We start from the raw sequence: 16,397 nt of genomic DNA on the forward strand, positions 1-16,397 counted from the left end.
TATCTTTATGTAATATAACATGTACATCAAAACACTGAAACATACAGTGAAATGCAAAGTTTGTGTCAACAAGCAACACAGTTCAAGGATGTGCTGGGGGCAGCCTGCAAGTGTCATCATGCTTTCACTGGCAATGTAGCAGGTCCACAATTTACTAAATCATCTGCCTTTGGAATCTGGGAGCACCTGGAGGAAACTCACGTGGTCATGGGGAGAATATACTGTATAAGCTATTTACAGACAGGAGAGAATTGAACTCCAATCGTTGACTCTGTAAAGTAGTAATCTAACCGCTATGTTACCATGCTGCAAAAGTCCAGTGCAAGTGGATAAATAAAGTGCAAGGCTATGATCATGGTTTCTGCAGCTCCACCTATGCTACTGGCTGCCCCAGTTCCTCATGGAATCCAACTGTTCTGTCAGCTCTCAGGCCAGTGGGGGGTGAAATTCAGCACAAGCACCATAATCTCCTTTCAAATGGATGGGAGGAATTTTCTCCTGGGAAATGGGTAAGTAATTATGTTTTTATTATTTATGCAAGTTATCAAAAAAAAAACCTGTGGCTGAGCAGGCGTACAAGCGTGAGACAGATCAGGTGGTTGAGTGGTGTCGCAAAATCAACCTTTCACTGGGTGTCAGCAAGGCCAAGGAATCTACCATGAATCTCAGGAAGAGGAAGTCAGGAGAACGCGCATCAACCCTCAATGAGGGGCCAGTACAGGAAAGGGTGATCAGCCTCAAGTTCCTGGACATCAACATCTCAGAGCATCTATTCTGGCCCCAACGTATTGATGCAATCGCAAAGAAGGCAAGTCAGTTGCAATACTTCATTAGGAGCTTGAGGAAATTTGTTTTGTCATTAAACTCTAGCAAATCTCAAAAGATGCACTGTGGAGAGCATTATAACTGGTTGCACCAATGCCGGGTATGGAAGCTTCAATGCACAGGATCAAAAGAGATTGCAGAGAGTTGTAAACTCAGCCAGCTCCATCACGGGCACAAGCCTCCCCACCATCAAGGACATCTTTAAAAGGTGGTGCCTCTACTAGGCGGCTTCCATCATTAAAGACCCTCACACCCCGGGCATGTACTCTTCTCATTACTACCATTGGGAAGGAGGTAAAGGCGCACCCTCAAGATCCTAAAACTCCTTCCCCTCTGCCATCAGATTTCTGAATGGTCTATTTATTTATTGAGATACAGGGCAGATCAGGCCCTTTGAGCAATGCTGCTCAGCAACCCTAGTCTAATCACGAGACAATTTAACCTAACCCACCAACTGGTACATCCTTGGACTGCGGGAGGAAACTGGAGCATCTGGAGGAAACCCACGCGGTCACAAGGAGAACATACAAACTCCTTACAGGCAGTGGAGGGAATTGAACCCAGGTCACCTGTATTGTAAAGCATTGTCCTTGCTACTATGCTACCATGCAGTCCAAATGAACCCATGAACACTACTCATAATTTGTCTTTTGCACTATTTATTTATTTTCATTGTAACTTACGGTAATTTTTTTACAAATGTTTTCCACACTACCTCTGCCACAGAACAACAAATTTCTCAACATATGTCAGGGATAATAAACGTGTTTCTGATTCAGTATTCATGAGACACTTTTCCTCAAGACCAGCTGCTGTCTGTTTTGTGCATTGAGAATGATAGAAACATTCACATGACAATATTTTTACAGAAAATTCTAGACCACTGCATTATTTTTTTGCAACATATGATGTATATAGGTGAGCCTATTACTTGGATTTAACACAAATAGCAATACTGTTATACATGGAATATCTTACATAAATAATACATACAAAATGCTATACTTTTTTTTTGTGGGTAGGTAAAGTCTAAACCACACGATGAATTACCATGCACATGAATAACCTCGGGCTATATATTTTTCCTTTCTCTTGCCCAAGTGTTATTATGTTTATTTGATCGTGTAAGTTATGTATAATTTATGTTAATTTATGTTTATGTTAACTTATGTTTGTGTTTGCCTTGAAATGTACTATGCTGTTGCTGCAAAAAGCAAATTAGTATGGCATTTATTCCCTGTGTATGCATGTCTAAAAACAATAAACTTGAACTTAAGTGCCACTGGAAAAGGCATTCCTAATGTGGAAATTTATAAAGCAAGGAAGCAGTCCGTTGTGATACTGATCCAGATCCTTGCAGCACCACATCGGAGCAGAGGGGACATGGTAAGGCAGCAGGATTGACACTAAAAGCTATTTCTATTGTTGCATCCCACCTATAATTATATTTCAAAGCTTCAAATGATTTGCACCAATAGGTCATAATGGGTTGAGTTACCTAATACATATGAACCTGCGCTAATTGAATTTGGGAATTTGTGGGTTGTTAAGGAGAAAGTAACCAGGAATGTTTTTGACCTTAAAAACTAGAGCAGGAAATGGAACTAGTCACCCTGACAGAATCACCTTCATCCTATCACTTCATTACATTTGGCTCCATGAGACTTGACTACATTTCCCCAAACATCCTGGTCCATCACTCACATAGGACACAGGACAGTACAGCACAGGAACAGGCCATTCGGCCCACAATGTTGTGCTGAACCAGCTAAAGCAAATCAAAAGACACCCAAACACTAATCCTTCCTACCTACACCATGTCTGTATCCCACCATCATCCTTACATCCATGTGTCTTGCCAAATCTTTCTTAAAAGCCTTTAACGTATTTGGATGCCTCTACCACCATACCAGGCAGTGCATTCCAGGTATCCATCACCCTCTGAGTAAAAAACTTATCCTTCACGTCCCCCTGGAAAACTGATACTCCCTATCTACTCTCTTTCTATGCCTCTCATAATCTTATAAACCTCTGTCAGATCTCTCTCCTCAGCCTCCGATGCTCCAATGTAAACAACCCAAATTTGTCCAGCCTCTCATGAAAGCACATGCCATCTAAACCAGGCAGTATCCTGGTGAACCTCTTCTGCACCCTCTCCAAAGCCTCAACATCCTTCCTATAGAGGGGTGACCAGAACTGTGTGCAATACTCCAGATGTGGCCTAACCAGAATTCTATAAAGTTGTACCATAACCTGTTGACTTTTGAAGCATTCCATAAACCTTCTTTACCACTTTATTGACCTGTGTAGCCACTTTCAAGAAGCTATGAACTTGGATCCCAAGATCTCTCTGTATTGTCTCCTTGCATTTGCTCTACCAAGGTGCAACACCTCATATTTATCTGTGTTAAACTCTATCTGCCTGGCTTCCCTAACCTTGTCATCCTCAACAATCCTGACCACCACATCACTCTTAGCTCTACTGTCCCTGAAGCTTCTACCATCTATCACTTAATCTGATCACCCCTGTGCTGTTGGCTTATTGACAATTCCAATCCCGTGTTATAGCTGACTCTCAGTGTTCTCACGCCAATCATGAAATGATTATTTACTAATATTGAATTACGACTTGTATGTTATATCTTCTATCTTTTCAAATCGAACTAAATGTTTTTTATTTGGCTAAAGGCGACTTGAGTTGCAATAGCATGTAAATGTAACAGAATGACAGAAAGAGGAAGCTAACTGTTAAATTGGTGCAGTACAGCATAAACTTAAGAGATTCTGCGGACGCTGGAAATCTTGAGCAACAACACAAAATGTCGGTGGAACTTAGAAAGTCAGGCAGCATCTATGGAGGGGAACAATCAGTAGATGTTTTTGGCCGAAAACCTTCATCAGGACTGGAAAGGAAGGGGGCTGTCTTCATCAGTCTTCACTGAGGAAGGCATCAGCAGTATACCGGACACTCAAGGGTGGCAGGGAAGAGAAGTGTGCGCAGTCACAATTACGACAGAGGAAATACTCAGGAAGCTGAATAATCTAAGGTAGATAAATCTCCCAGACCAGATGGAATGCACCTGCGTGTTCTGAAGGAAGTAGCTGTGGAGATTGCGGAGGCATTAGCGATGATCTTTCAAAAGTTGATAAATTCTGGCATGGTTCCGGAGGGCTGGAAGATTGCAAATGTCACTCCGCTATTTAAGAAGGGGCAAGGAAGCAAAAAGGAAATTATAGACCTGTTAGCTTGACATCGTTGGTTGGGAAGTTGTTGGAGTCGATTGTCAAGGATGAGGTTACAGACTACCTGGAGGCATATGACAAGATAGGCAGAACTCAGCATGGATTCTTTAAAGGAAAATCCTGCCTGACAAACCTATTACAATTTTTTTGAGGAAATTACCAGTAGGCTAGACAAGGGAGATGTAGTAGATGTTGTATATTTGGATTTTCAGAAGGCCTTTGACAAGGTGCCACACATGAGGCTACTTAACAAGATAAGAGCCCATGGAATTACGGGAAAGTTACATACGTGGATAGAGCGTTGGCTGATTGGCAGGAAACAGAGAGTGGGAATAAAGGGATCCTATTCTGGTTGGCTGCCGGTTACCAGTGGTGTTCCACAGGGGTCTGTGTTGGGGCTGCTTCTTTTTACATTGTACATCAATGATTTGGATTATGGAATAGATGGCTTTGTGGCTGACAATACGAAGATAAATGGAGGGGCCGGTAGTGCTGAGGAAATGGAGAGTCTGTAGAGAGACTTGGATAGATTGGAAGAATGGGCAGATAAGTGGCAAATGAAGTACAATGTTGGAAAGTGTATGATTATGCACTTTGGCAGAAAAAATAAACAGGCAGACTATTATTTAAATGGGGAAAGAATTCAAAGTTCTGAGATGCAACGGGACGTGGGAGTCCTCGTACAGGATACCCTTAAAGTTAACCTCCAGGTTGAGTCAGTATTGAAGAAGGCGAATGCAATGTTGGCATTCATTTCTAGAGGAATAGAGTATAGGAGCAGGGATGTGATGTTGAGGCTCTATAAGGTGCTGGTGAGACCTCAGTTGGAGTACTGTGGGCAGTTTTGGTCTCCTTATTTAAGAAAGGATGTACTGACGTTGGAGAGGGTACAGAGAAGATTCACTAGAATGATTCCAGGAATGAGAGGGTTAACATATGAGGAACGTTTGTCCGCTCTTGGACTGCATTCCTTGGAGTTTAGAAGAATGAGGGGAGACCTCATAGAAACATTTCAAATGTTGAAAGGCATGGACAGAGTGGATGTGGCAAAGTTGTTTCCCACGATGGGGGAGTCTAGTACGAGAGGGCATGACTTAAGGATTGAAGGGCGCCCATTCAGAACAGAAATGCGAAGAAATTTTTTTAGCCAGAGGGTGGTGAATCTATGGAATTTGTTGCCACGGGCAGCAGTGGAGGCCAAGTCATTGGGTGTATTTAAGGCAGAGATTGATAGGTATCTGAGTAGCCAGGGCATCAGAGGTTATGGTGAGAAGGTGGGGGAGTGGGACTAAATGGGATAAAATGGATCAGCTCATGATAAAATGGCGGAGCAGACTCGATGGGCCGAATGCTCCTTTGTCTTGTGGTCTTGTGGGGTGGAAGCCAGAATAAGAAGGTGGGGGTAGGGAAGAGAGTACAAACCGGCAGGTGACAGGTGAGGCCAGGCTGAGGGGCAAATTAGGTGAGTGGGGGAGGGAGGAATGAAGTAAGAAGGTGGGAGCAGATCGGTGGAAGAGGTAGAGGGCTGAGAAGGGGGACTCTGATTGGAGAAGACTGTGGACCATAGAAGAAGGGGAAGGAGGAAAGGGCACCAGAGGGAGGTGATGGGCAGCTGAGGAGAAGGTGTGAGAAGAGAACTAGAATGGGGAATGGAAAAAGAGGTGGGGGGGAGAATGACCGGAAATGAGAAAAAACAATGTTCATGCTATCAGGTTGGAGGCTACCTGGACAGAATAATAAGGTACTGCTCTTACAGCCTGAGAGTGGCCTCATCACGGCAGTAGAGGAGGCCATGGACCACCATTTCACAATGGAAATGGGAAGGCAAATTGAAATTGGTGGTCAACGGGAAATCCTGCCTTTTATAGTGGACAGAGCAAAGGTGCTCAACGACGCGGTCCCCCACTATACGATGGGTTTTACTGACGTAGAAAAAGCCAACTGGGAGTCCCAGATCCCAGTGTAGTACAAATGAGAGTGAGTCTGGGTATAAAAGAATGAAGATAATCTTCAGCTTCTCTTTTATGCTATACGCCTCACCTGGGGGTGCTTGCTTCTGGTCAGGTCCTAGCATGAGAGGTGCTCCATTTCCCTCATGTTGATGAGCACCAAATTTACCAATGAAATATGATGACGTGTTGTCATGTAGGCCAAAAAGAAAATGACTGTTGGTCCCTTGAGTGAGATCTCTAGTTACGAGCTGGAATCTCAACCTCCAATCGATCACTACATGTCCACAAATTGCTGAACTACTCTGCTGACTTTCAGTGTTATTTTGAGTAGCACAGAGAGGTTACTTAAGCTTTCCATTCTAAACTGATTATTAATTTATTTGCTGTATGAAACCTATCAAATATTGAAAGGGATAGATAGAGTGGATATAGAGAGGATGTTTCCTTTTGTGGGGAGCTTAGAACCAGAGGGCACAGCTTCAAAAGGAGGAGAAGATGGCAGCGCGCCGCGCGTGCGCAGCTCTCCAGTGAAAATGATATCGTTTCCGTTAAATAGGGGCCGTGGACAATTCTGATTTGATGGAGAATGGACATGAAAGCATAGAGGAACATCTGGAGAAATTTCTGAAACGCCAGTTCGCTGCTGTTGTGACTGTGTAGTTGTGAATCTTTCGGAGGGAAGGCCTCAAAATCCCCGGCCTTGCCTGTTTTTGCCGACCGAGAAGGAGGTTGAATCGTTTGGACAGAGATGGCGCTCAGTACTCGGTGTTAGAGAGCTGATCAGAGCTCGAAGTTTTCGGATGACTCAGAGTCGGACTGTGGTCGGCATGGCAGGGAGAGTTTTTCTTCCTTCTCCCGTCTGTGTGAGATGTGGGACATTTGAGAAACTTTGAACTTTACTGTGCTCATGGACTTCATCAAGTTATGGTATGGTGCACTGTTGTAACTATATGTTATAATTATGTGGTTTTATCAGTTTTTTCAGTCTTGGTTTGTCCTGCGTTTTGTGATGTCACACCGGAGGAAATAATGTATCATTTCTTAATGCATGCATTACTAAATGACAATAAAAGAGGACTATGTGTCTTCATAATCATAAAATAGAGGGACGTCCCTTTAGAACAGAGGTGAGGAGGAATTTCTTTAGCTGGAGGGTGGGGAACCTGTGGAATTCATTGCCAAAAGTGGCTGTGGAGGCCATCATTGGGTATATCTAAAGTGGAGGTTGCTAGGTTCTTGATTAGTCAGGGGAACAAAGGTTACAGGGAGATGGCAGGAGAATGGGGTTCACTGGAATAATAAATCAGCCATGATGGAATGGCGGAGCAACAATGGCCTAATTCTGTTCCTATGTCTTTTGGGCTTATTTGCATTGTGCAGTACTTACCCTCGAAATCAGCTCACCGATCATTCCAGTCCAAGTGCCATTGGTCTCTGCTACCCCGTAAACGCCGTCAGCTACCAGTTGGATTTTGTAATGAAACTTCAGGATTTCTGATAACTCCTTCAGCATATCTACACAGAACCCTTCATACTGGTCATTCCCCTGGAGTTCCTGGTGGTTCGGTTTCAGCATCACATATGGATTTTCCTGAAGGAAAAAGGGAATCTTATTTACACTGAGGCTACCAAGCACAGATGCTCCACTGGAGGAGAAATTAATCTACATTCAGCTTTTGGACATATTAAACATGTCTGAGTTTCAATTATAAAAATTGTGACCGGAAAGCAGATCAGCAGCTGAAACTATGAATCACTGATAGTGACAGACAAAATCGCTGCATATCAATGCAGTGTTCACCGCTCTGCAGTTTTAATACTAAATTCTTAAAATGATGAAAGGAAGCTGAAGACTATAAACATGGGATGATATGCTGACTGTTCCGTGGGAAGAATAAACAAAAGGTGCAATACCTGATTTTGATATTTGAACATAACGCATTCTACCACAGTATGGTGACAGATGTGTGATACAACTCCATAGCTGACACCACAAAATACATCCTTGTAGAAGTTATCCTTCCCTCCTTAAATTGTGATTCTACAGGACAACATAATCTCCAAATTGGCAAGCTTTGACCTCAAGGCACAGTAAAATTCCACTAAAGCTGCCATAACCCAGTCAGCTGATACAAGTTATTTGGCATACACCTTTAGCAAGTCTTGAACTACAATTAAAAGCTATTATGGAGCGTTAAGGGTGGAGTCTAAATGCAAAGACAGAACAAGCCCCATTCTGTTGATTTCTTTCTACCTCATTTAACTGCACTGAAACCCTGTACCTGAAACATAAAATTCAGCAAGGGCTGGCGACTGAATCTTCCCTCCCATTTTGTATAGCTCACCAAATAAATTCACTAAAGATCTATGTGATTATTGGACTGAACTTTATATTGAAGACCCTGTCATCAAGAACACCCAGCTGGATGTGACATCAGGCAGGAAGTGGTCAGCCCGTGTAGCAGTTGATGAGGCAGAGTCTACATTGAAGCACAAGGAGACGGTTGGGGCTATCCAGCCAGGCCGCCAGGGACTTGGGTGGACAACCCACAAGTGGTGTTCATCTTCTACAGGTAAGGAGCACCGTGAGCTTGTAACACAAGAAATACGAGAGGTAGAAGAGGAGAAGAGGTTAATTAAAACAGCCGGCCTGGCCAAACAAGGGGCTTGGACCCGATGGGAAAGTGTTGAACAACGACATCTATCTTGGAATGTTCTGTGGCAGATGGAACCGCTCTGCATTTCTTTTCTATGCAGAGCAGCGTACGATCTGCTCCCAACACCTGCCAACCTCAGCACCTGGTATGAAGATAAGACAGACAGGTGTGCTGCTTGTGGCGAGAAGGGAACACTTCAACATATCTTGAGTGCAGGCAGAATCAATCTTTCTAGCGGCATGTACACTTGGAGACATAACAACGTTCTCAAAGTTGTGACAGAAGCGGTTGAGCAGAGAGTACTGCAGCACAACTTATCTCATGCCCCATGCTGCACAGAACATCGCATATCATTTGTGAAAGAAGGCTCCAAGTCAAGGGTGTACAGCACAGGCTCACGATCAAGCATACTTTCTTCAGCCAATGATTGGTGTGTCAAGGCTGACCTGGATGGGAAAGGCAGTTTCCTGGAGCAAATAGCTTTCACGACATTGCGTCCAGATATAATCGTATGGTCTGACACCAGTAGAGAAGTGGTTATTGGTGAACTCACAGTCCCCTGGGAAGACAACATCGATGAAGCCCATGAGCGCAAGTTAACCAAGTAAGCAGAATTAAGATCAGAGTGCAGAGACAGAGGGTGGAAGGTCTCATGCTAACCATTTGAAGTAAGCTGCCGTGGGTTTATTGTGTTCACTTTCCAGAAGAGGCTGCGTGACCTTGGCCTCACTAGAAGACAGATCAAGTCAACCAGCAGGGCTGTAGCTGAGGCAGCAGAGAAAGGATCAGCATGGGTGTGGACCAAGTATGTCCAGAGGGGCAGATAGTCAGACAGTGTATACATATCTTGCAAACCCTTCAGTAGTTACATAGACACCTGAAGAGCAGACTATCTGTTGGATGGAAGTGACTGATAGAAGCAGATGCCAAGTTTTTAAGCTCACCAGTGGGAGGTGGTGCTTTAGCCCTGCTGGCCCACCACCTCGAGGGAGTCTTGATCATAAGTGGGCCGAAACTCCTGAAAACAGGTGGCAGATCAACTGATGACCCCACTGGTGATAGCACAGGACAGCTAACATCTTAGTCCACGTGTATTTTCAATTCTTGGTTCCCTTCAGTTTTTCAGTATTTTCTTTCTTGTGGCCAATTGGTGGGTGGGTGATCTGTTAATTTTTGTGTGTGTGTGTGTGGGGGGGGGCGTGTTTGGGGTTTGATGCTACTGTTGCTGTTCCTTTCTGCAAGTGAGGGGGTCAGGGATTGTTATTGTCGCTGTTTTACTCTGCAAGTGAAGGGGTCGGGGATTGTTATTGTTGCTGTTTTTTTTCTGCAGGTGAGGGGGTCGGGGACTGTTGTTGTCGCTGTTTTTTTGTGTGGGGGGTGGATTTTGGGGTCTGCAAGTTTGGTTTCTTTTCTTTTTCGTGCCATGGGGAAGGAGTTGTGTCTTTTCTTTCATCAGCACTCATGGTCTTTCTGTACTTGATGGCTATCTGGAGCAGACAAATATCAGAGTTGTATTGTACATGCATACTTTTACAGTAAAATGAACCTTTGAACCTTTTTTTGAACCTCTACACACCAAACCCAATACTGTTTCCTTATTACTCAGCTCAAGCTTGCTTTGCAGATGATTGGAGAATGGGATGACTGTCCTTTAAGCAGAGAACAGAATGAATAATGAAGAAAATTAAAACAAAAATATAAAAAAAAACTAAGATGCAACATGGACAAATAAAGATAGCCATAGAAGAGAGGTGAAATTCTTCAGTGTCACTGGCTGTACAATCCTACCATAGGGAGCCAAACATTGAGATAATGGCACAACCAACAACCTGCTGGAGGAACTCGGCAGGTTGAGCAGCATTTGTGAGAGGAAAGGTATTGACGACATTTCAGTTTGAAACCTTTCATTAGGAAAGATACTGTTATGTTTTGGGTCAAAGTCCCAATGTTTCGACCCGAAATATCGACAATTCCTGTCCTCCCACAATTGCTGCTCGGCCCGCTGAGTTCCTCCAGGAGATTGTTCACTGCTCCAGATTCCAGTTTCCGCAGTCTCTTGTGTCTCCACTGAGCTAATGGAAAACTGTGGAACTGTGACCAGAATTTCGGGGTGGGGCAGACCAAAATTAACTCAGAACCACAAAGAATAGGGGTGAAGGAGAAACCCTACCATTTTGCATTAGTATCAAAATAGCAGCTAGGCCACAATTAAACCAGGTGATTATTTGGGAATTGGTGCATTTCCCACTCTTTCCACACAACGTGTTTTACAGCCAGTGAAGTACAGTCACTCTGTAATGCAGGAATTGTCACTGTTCATTTGTACAAGGCCAGATCTCTCAAGCAGCCCTGTGATACTGACCACATAACATGTTGTTGAGATAACAATTGACCAGAAATATAGGGCCAAATTCTCCGCTCCTTCTCAAAATTGTGTCAAGAGATCTTTTACATAAACTGAAGCAAGCAGGTGGGGCTTCAGTTAAATACCTCTCCTGAGAACATGGAATGCAGATAGTCTGGAGAGAACATGGTTCTTACCATTTAAATTACAGTTTAGGTACAGTAATGCAATATGAGATCATGAAAATGAAGGATGGTGGGGCCAGTGGTCAAAATGAAAGGTAGATTCAAATAGGCCAGCAGAAGGTGATAAATGTTTCTATTAATCTGTCAGGTGGGACAAAGGAACATGCATAGCAGCTGGTGGGTGAAAGGAATAGCTTGCAACTCAAACTGTGAGCACAAAAACTGGCTGAGTGTCCTGGCTATGAATAATTAACGTTATATGTGCAGAGAATTAACATCATGTGGTCTGTGTAATTAGCAGGTTGCGAAGATGTGCAAGTGTAGAATTCGTGGGAAGTAAGAAATCACGACGTGGCAGGTTTGAACCACCTACAGAAGCTCAAAGAGACGTGCAAACTTTTCTTGCTCTTAAGAAGCAAATTCCAGATGAGGCAGTGGTTCACCTACACCTTTTCCAGCTTGGTTTACTGCATTTGGTACTTGCGAAGTGGCCTCCTTTAAACTGGTGCAAATATGCATAGACTAGTAAACTGTTCTGTGGAGCATCTGTGCTCTGTTGGTAATGGATATCTCAAGTTTCTGGTTGCTTGCCATTTTAACTTTCCTCCTCATTCCAACTGGTTTGTCCTTGGCTTCCTCCATTGCTATGGGAAAGTCAATTTCAAACTGGAAGGACAACATATCATATTCTACTTGGAACACTTACAACCTAATGATACGAATACTGATTTGTCTAGTTTTTGTTACTCACTCCTGGTGCTCCTCTCCCGTACAGACTCACTTGTCTACTTAATTTTCTTCTGTCCTCGTTCATCCCTCTCAACATTCTGTTTTTATTCAAATTAAGAGTGGAGTTCTGAACTATGAAATGGCAGCAGTTTATAGCACTGATGGGGGTTACTTGGTCCAATGTGTGCATGACAACGTTTCAATACAAACCAATCTCGCTGTCCAATACTTTTCATTTGCTCCTGTACCTTATCTTGCTTCAGAAGTACATTTCTTTTTGCAGGTGCTTCATTTGTGGCACAGTTCCCATATGCAATAACTTTGCACAAAAAATTTAGCCTCCCTCTGCTCTGAGACTGTTTTAATTTGTTGCATTTGCTTCACAAACAATTGATTCAATCAAAACTTTTATTCTCAGCCTTGTTAATTCCAGTGGAAATAGTTCCAGGACCTCCATCTCCTCTTTTGGTAACAATCTCTATGTTGCTGGCTCCCTATAGTTTAATGTCCTTTCAACTGGCCAAATTCTTATATAAACCAAGATTAAAATTGCACCAGAAACCTAATAAATATAGACACCATTAAGTTCATCTTCTGTTCCAGATCTAGGTAGATGATGCTGCATCTTTCAAATCCACTTAGCCACCTAAGATAACGATACAAAAAGTGACTTTGTTCAAATATATTAATATTTTAAATACATGCTTCTGGTTAGAGGATTTTTCGTTTAGATTATGAGAACACTCAGTCCTCGTTTATTGTCATTTAGAAATGCATGCATGCATTAAGAAATGATACAATGTTTCTCCGGAGTGATATCACAGAAAAACAGGACAAACCAAAAACTAACACTGACAGAACCACATAATTATAACATATAGTTAGAGCAGTGCAAAGCAATACCATAATTTGATAAAGAGCAGACCATGGGCATGGTAAAAAAAAGTCTCAAAGTCCCGATTGACTCTCGAGTCCCAGATAGCAGGCGGCAAAAGGGAGAAACTCCCTACCATAAACCTCTAGGCACCGACAACTGCATTGGAAGCACCTGACCACAGCCGACACTGAGTCCGTCCATCCGAAAACTTTGAGCCTCTAATCAGCCCCTCCAATACAGCCTCCCGAGCGCCATCCTCTGCCGAGCGCCTTCGACCTTGCCCGGCTGCTGAAACAAGCAAAGCCGAGGATTCGGGGCCTTCTCCTCTGGAGATTCTGGATCACACAGTAACAGTGGCAGCGAAACAGGCATTTCAGAAGTTTCTCCAGATGTTCCTCTGCACTCTCACATCTGTCTCCATCAAATCAGAATTGTGCACGGTACCCTACTTGACACATAACAAATATCATTCACCGGAGTGGCCGCGTGTGCTGCGTCGCGCCACCATCTTCTCCTCCTCCCTAGTGAACAGTTTAGGTTTCCTTACCCAAGAGGGGATACAGCAACATGGAGGCAGTCCAATAATAATCACCAGGATATTTCCTGGACTGAGAAGCTTGGCTTATCAAAAGAGGCTAAATGCAGTTTAGAGGAATGAGAAGTGATCTCATTGACACAAGGAAGGCATTACAGAGTAGAAGTCTTAATATTTTTCCTAGTGGTGGAATGAGGGGACATAGTTTCAAGGTAAAGAATTGATCATTTAAAATAGTCTTCTCACCTGCCTATTACCTCCTGCTGGTTTCCCTCCTCCTTCCCTTTCTCCTATGGTCCACTCTCCGCTCCTATCAGATTCCTTCTTCTCCAGCCCTTTCCCTTTCATACTCACCTGGCTTCACCTGTCACCTTCCAGCTGTCCTCCTACCCCTCCTTCCACCTTTTTATTCGGGTATATTCCCCTTTCCTTCCTAGTCCTGAAGAAGGCTCTCAGCCCAAAATGTTGACTGTTTATTCATTTCCATAGATGCTGCCTGACCTGCTGAATTCCTCCAGAATTTTGTATGTGTTGTTTTGGATTTACAGCACCTGCAGAACTTCTCGCGTTTATCATTTAAAACCGTGGTACTAAGGTTCCTAAGGTTGTCATAGCCAGGGATGGTAGTGAGGATAAGCTCTCACTACCTATGAAGTGCTCCAAATGGCATGCGACTCTTAACAGCCTCTGACAACCAAGTCCATCTCTTGGCCTTCACATGTGGCTTAGCTACTAGGCCCGGCAAAACTGTTTCTACTGACAAGAGAAGGGGTAAAGGTGGACCACTGGCCCCTCAAAACTAGTTGCTTTGGGCAGGTGGGGCTCGTCAGCCTTGGACAGCAGCACACCTGGAAGAAGGAAAACTCTGATTTTAAACTTCCATTGCCTTGCGGCCAGACCCACCCATGGGAATAGCTTTGGGAGTAAACCCCAAGGAAGAAATCCGGAGCCGGGGTCCCTTAGGCAGTTTGATGTTGTTTACAACTTCACTCTGGCAACCTGTGACGACACTGGTGCCAAGCTGTATTGGTGCTTGCCCTTCCCTTGGACTACATCAGTGACGTGGAGAGGGGGAACCCACTGCATGGGCAACAGCGGGTTCTACAAATCTTCCTGCCCAGGCTTGAGAGGACACAGTCCAGCAGAGGCGCAAACCCATGATCCCCTGGGGTCGACGGCTACCTACTACTTATGCTCACAGAGAGGGGTGAATCTCTGGAACATTCTTTCACAGAGGGTTGTCGAGGCTAGGTCACCTAAAGTGGAGGTAGATAGATCTTTTGAAAAATCAGGACATGGAGAACTAACGGGATATGGGACAAATAAAGAACTGAGGCCTGGGGTAGGACTGAAATGATACTGAATGATGGAGCAGGCTTGAAGGACCGACAGCTTACATTTTCTCTTTTTTGTTGTGTTCTTGTGATTATCCCCAAGCCACTGCTAAACTCGATGTCTTAAGGAGGGGAAAATCAGAGTAGATCTGATTTCAATTTGCAGTTTGGTACGCACTTTAGTAGGTGGAATAAAGGCATAGACTACTTTCTAAATTGAGAATTGTAAGGAATTATGGCCCCCATATCTAGGAAATGATGTGCTGGCATTGGAGAGAATCCAGAGGAGATTCACGAGAATGATTCTGGGAATGAAAGGGTTAACATTTGATGGCTCTGGTCCTGTATTCACTGGAGTTTAGAAGAATGGAGGGGATCTCACTGAAACCTACTGAACATTGAAAGGCCTAAATAGAGTGCATGTGGAGAGGATGCTTCCATTAGTGGGGGAGTCTAGGACCAGAGGGCACAGCCTCAGAATAGAACAGAGATGAAGAGGAATTTCTTCAATAACAGTGTGGTGAATCTGTGGAATTCCTTGCCACAGATGGCTGTGGAGGTCAAGCCACTGGGTATATTTAAAGCAAAGGTTGATGGGTATATTTAAAGCAAAGGTTGATGGGTTCTTGATTAGTCAGGACATCAAAGGTGACGGGGGATGGCAGGAGAATGAAGTTGAGAGGGAAAATAAATCAAACATGATGGAATGGCAGAGCAGACTTGATGGGTTGATGGCCTATTTTTGATCCTATAGAAACATAGAAAATAGGTGCAGGAGTAGGCCATTCGGCCCTTCAAGCCTGCACCACCATTCAGTATGATCATGGCTGATCATCCAACTCAGAACCCTGTACCTGCCTTCTCTCCATACCCCCTGATCCCTTTAGCTATGTTTTATTCTACTACAACTTGTGACCATTTTAGTAGTATTCAGGAGATCAATTCTGAAGTTTGTAACCATTGCCCCGATGTCCTAAAGCACAACTCAGAAGTGTCTGCTGTTATACTGCATCTACCTTGTGAATAATATTACACTTCTAGTGCAGATTTGAATCATGATTAAATAATAATGCTAGAAATACAAGGGAATACATGCCAGGAATAGAGGTACAGATACTCAGTTTAGAGAAAAGAGCAATTAGTGTGATCTAACATTGGCCTTTAGAGTGGATGCTGAGATGTTTCCCAATTATGAAGAGCAAAATGTAGGGGCCATGAACATAAGATAGGCACAAAAAATTTAATAGGAAACAGGAAAAGCTTGTGTGGATCTTATTACTACAAGTAATGGTTATACCATTGGTATTTAAGGAGGAAGCATATTAGGAAGAAGGGAACAGAGGGCTTGCTGATAAATTTAGGTGACGTAAGACAGGAGAAGGCCTGAATGGAGCATAAGTACTGGCACAGAATAGCTTGTTCCTGTGCTGTATGTCCTGTGTAATCTTAGGGAACAGATCCATAAATAGATGTTCTTGCACACTAAAGGCTGATCTATACTTGTGCATACGGGCTACGCTGTAGCCTACGCCGTAGGCCTGATTTATACTTTTGCGTAGCCCTACGCCACAGCAAGCATGCATAGTTGTGTCTGTGTCGCTCTGCAATTCACCGCCAAAACGCTAGTTGGCGGTAGGGTTTCTATGCCACTGTGTTGAGTTTCTTCGTGAGAGACATGGACGAGGAAATGCATTTCAAATATTTTTAGATGTTGGC

General features: G+C 43.6%; 1 protein-coding gene across 1 annotated transcript in view; it reads right to left on the minus strand.

Moving 5' to 3' along the window:
- The window catches only part of grik4 (glutamate receptor, ionotropic, kainate 4), a 135,134-nt gene that overhangs the window by 44,340 nt on the left and 74,397 nt on the right, over positions 1 to 16,397 (minus strand). The window contains exon 12 of the mRNA XM_072238318.1: positions 7,408 to 7,611. Coding sequence (XP_072094419.1) covers positions 7,408 to 7,611 — 204 coding nt within the window. The remainder of the gene's footprint in view (positions 1 to 7,407; positions 7,612 to 16,397) is intronic.

This window comes from Mobula birostris, chromosome 20, assembly GCF_030028105.1.
Source record: "Mobula birostris isolate sMobBir1 chromosome 20, sMobBir1.hap1, whole genome shotgun sequence".
NCBI classification, from domain to species: domain Eukaryota; kingdom Metazoa; phylum Chordata; class Chondrichthyes; order Myliobatiformes; family Myliobatidae; genus Mobula; species Mobula birostris.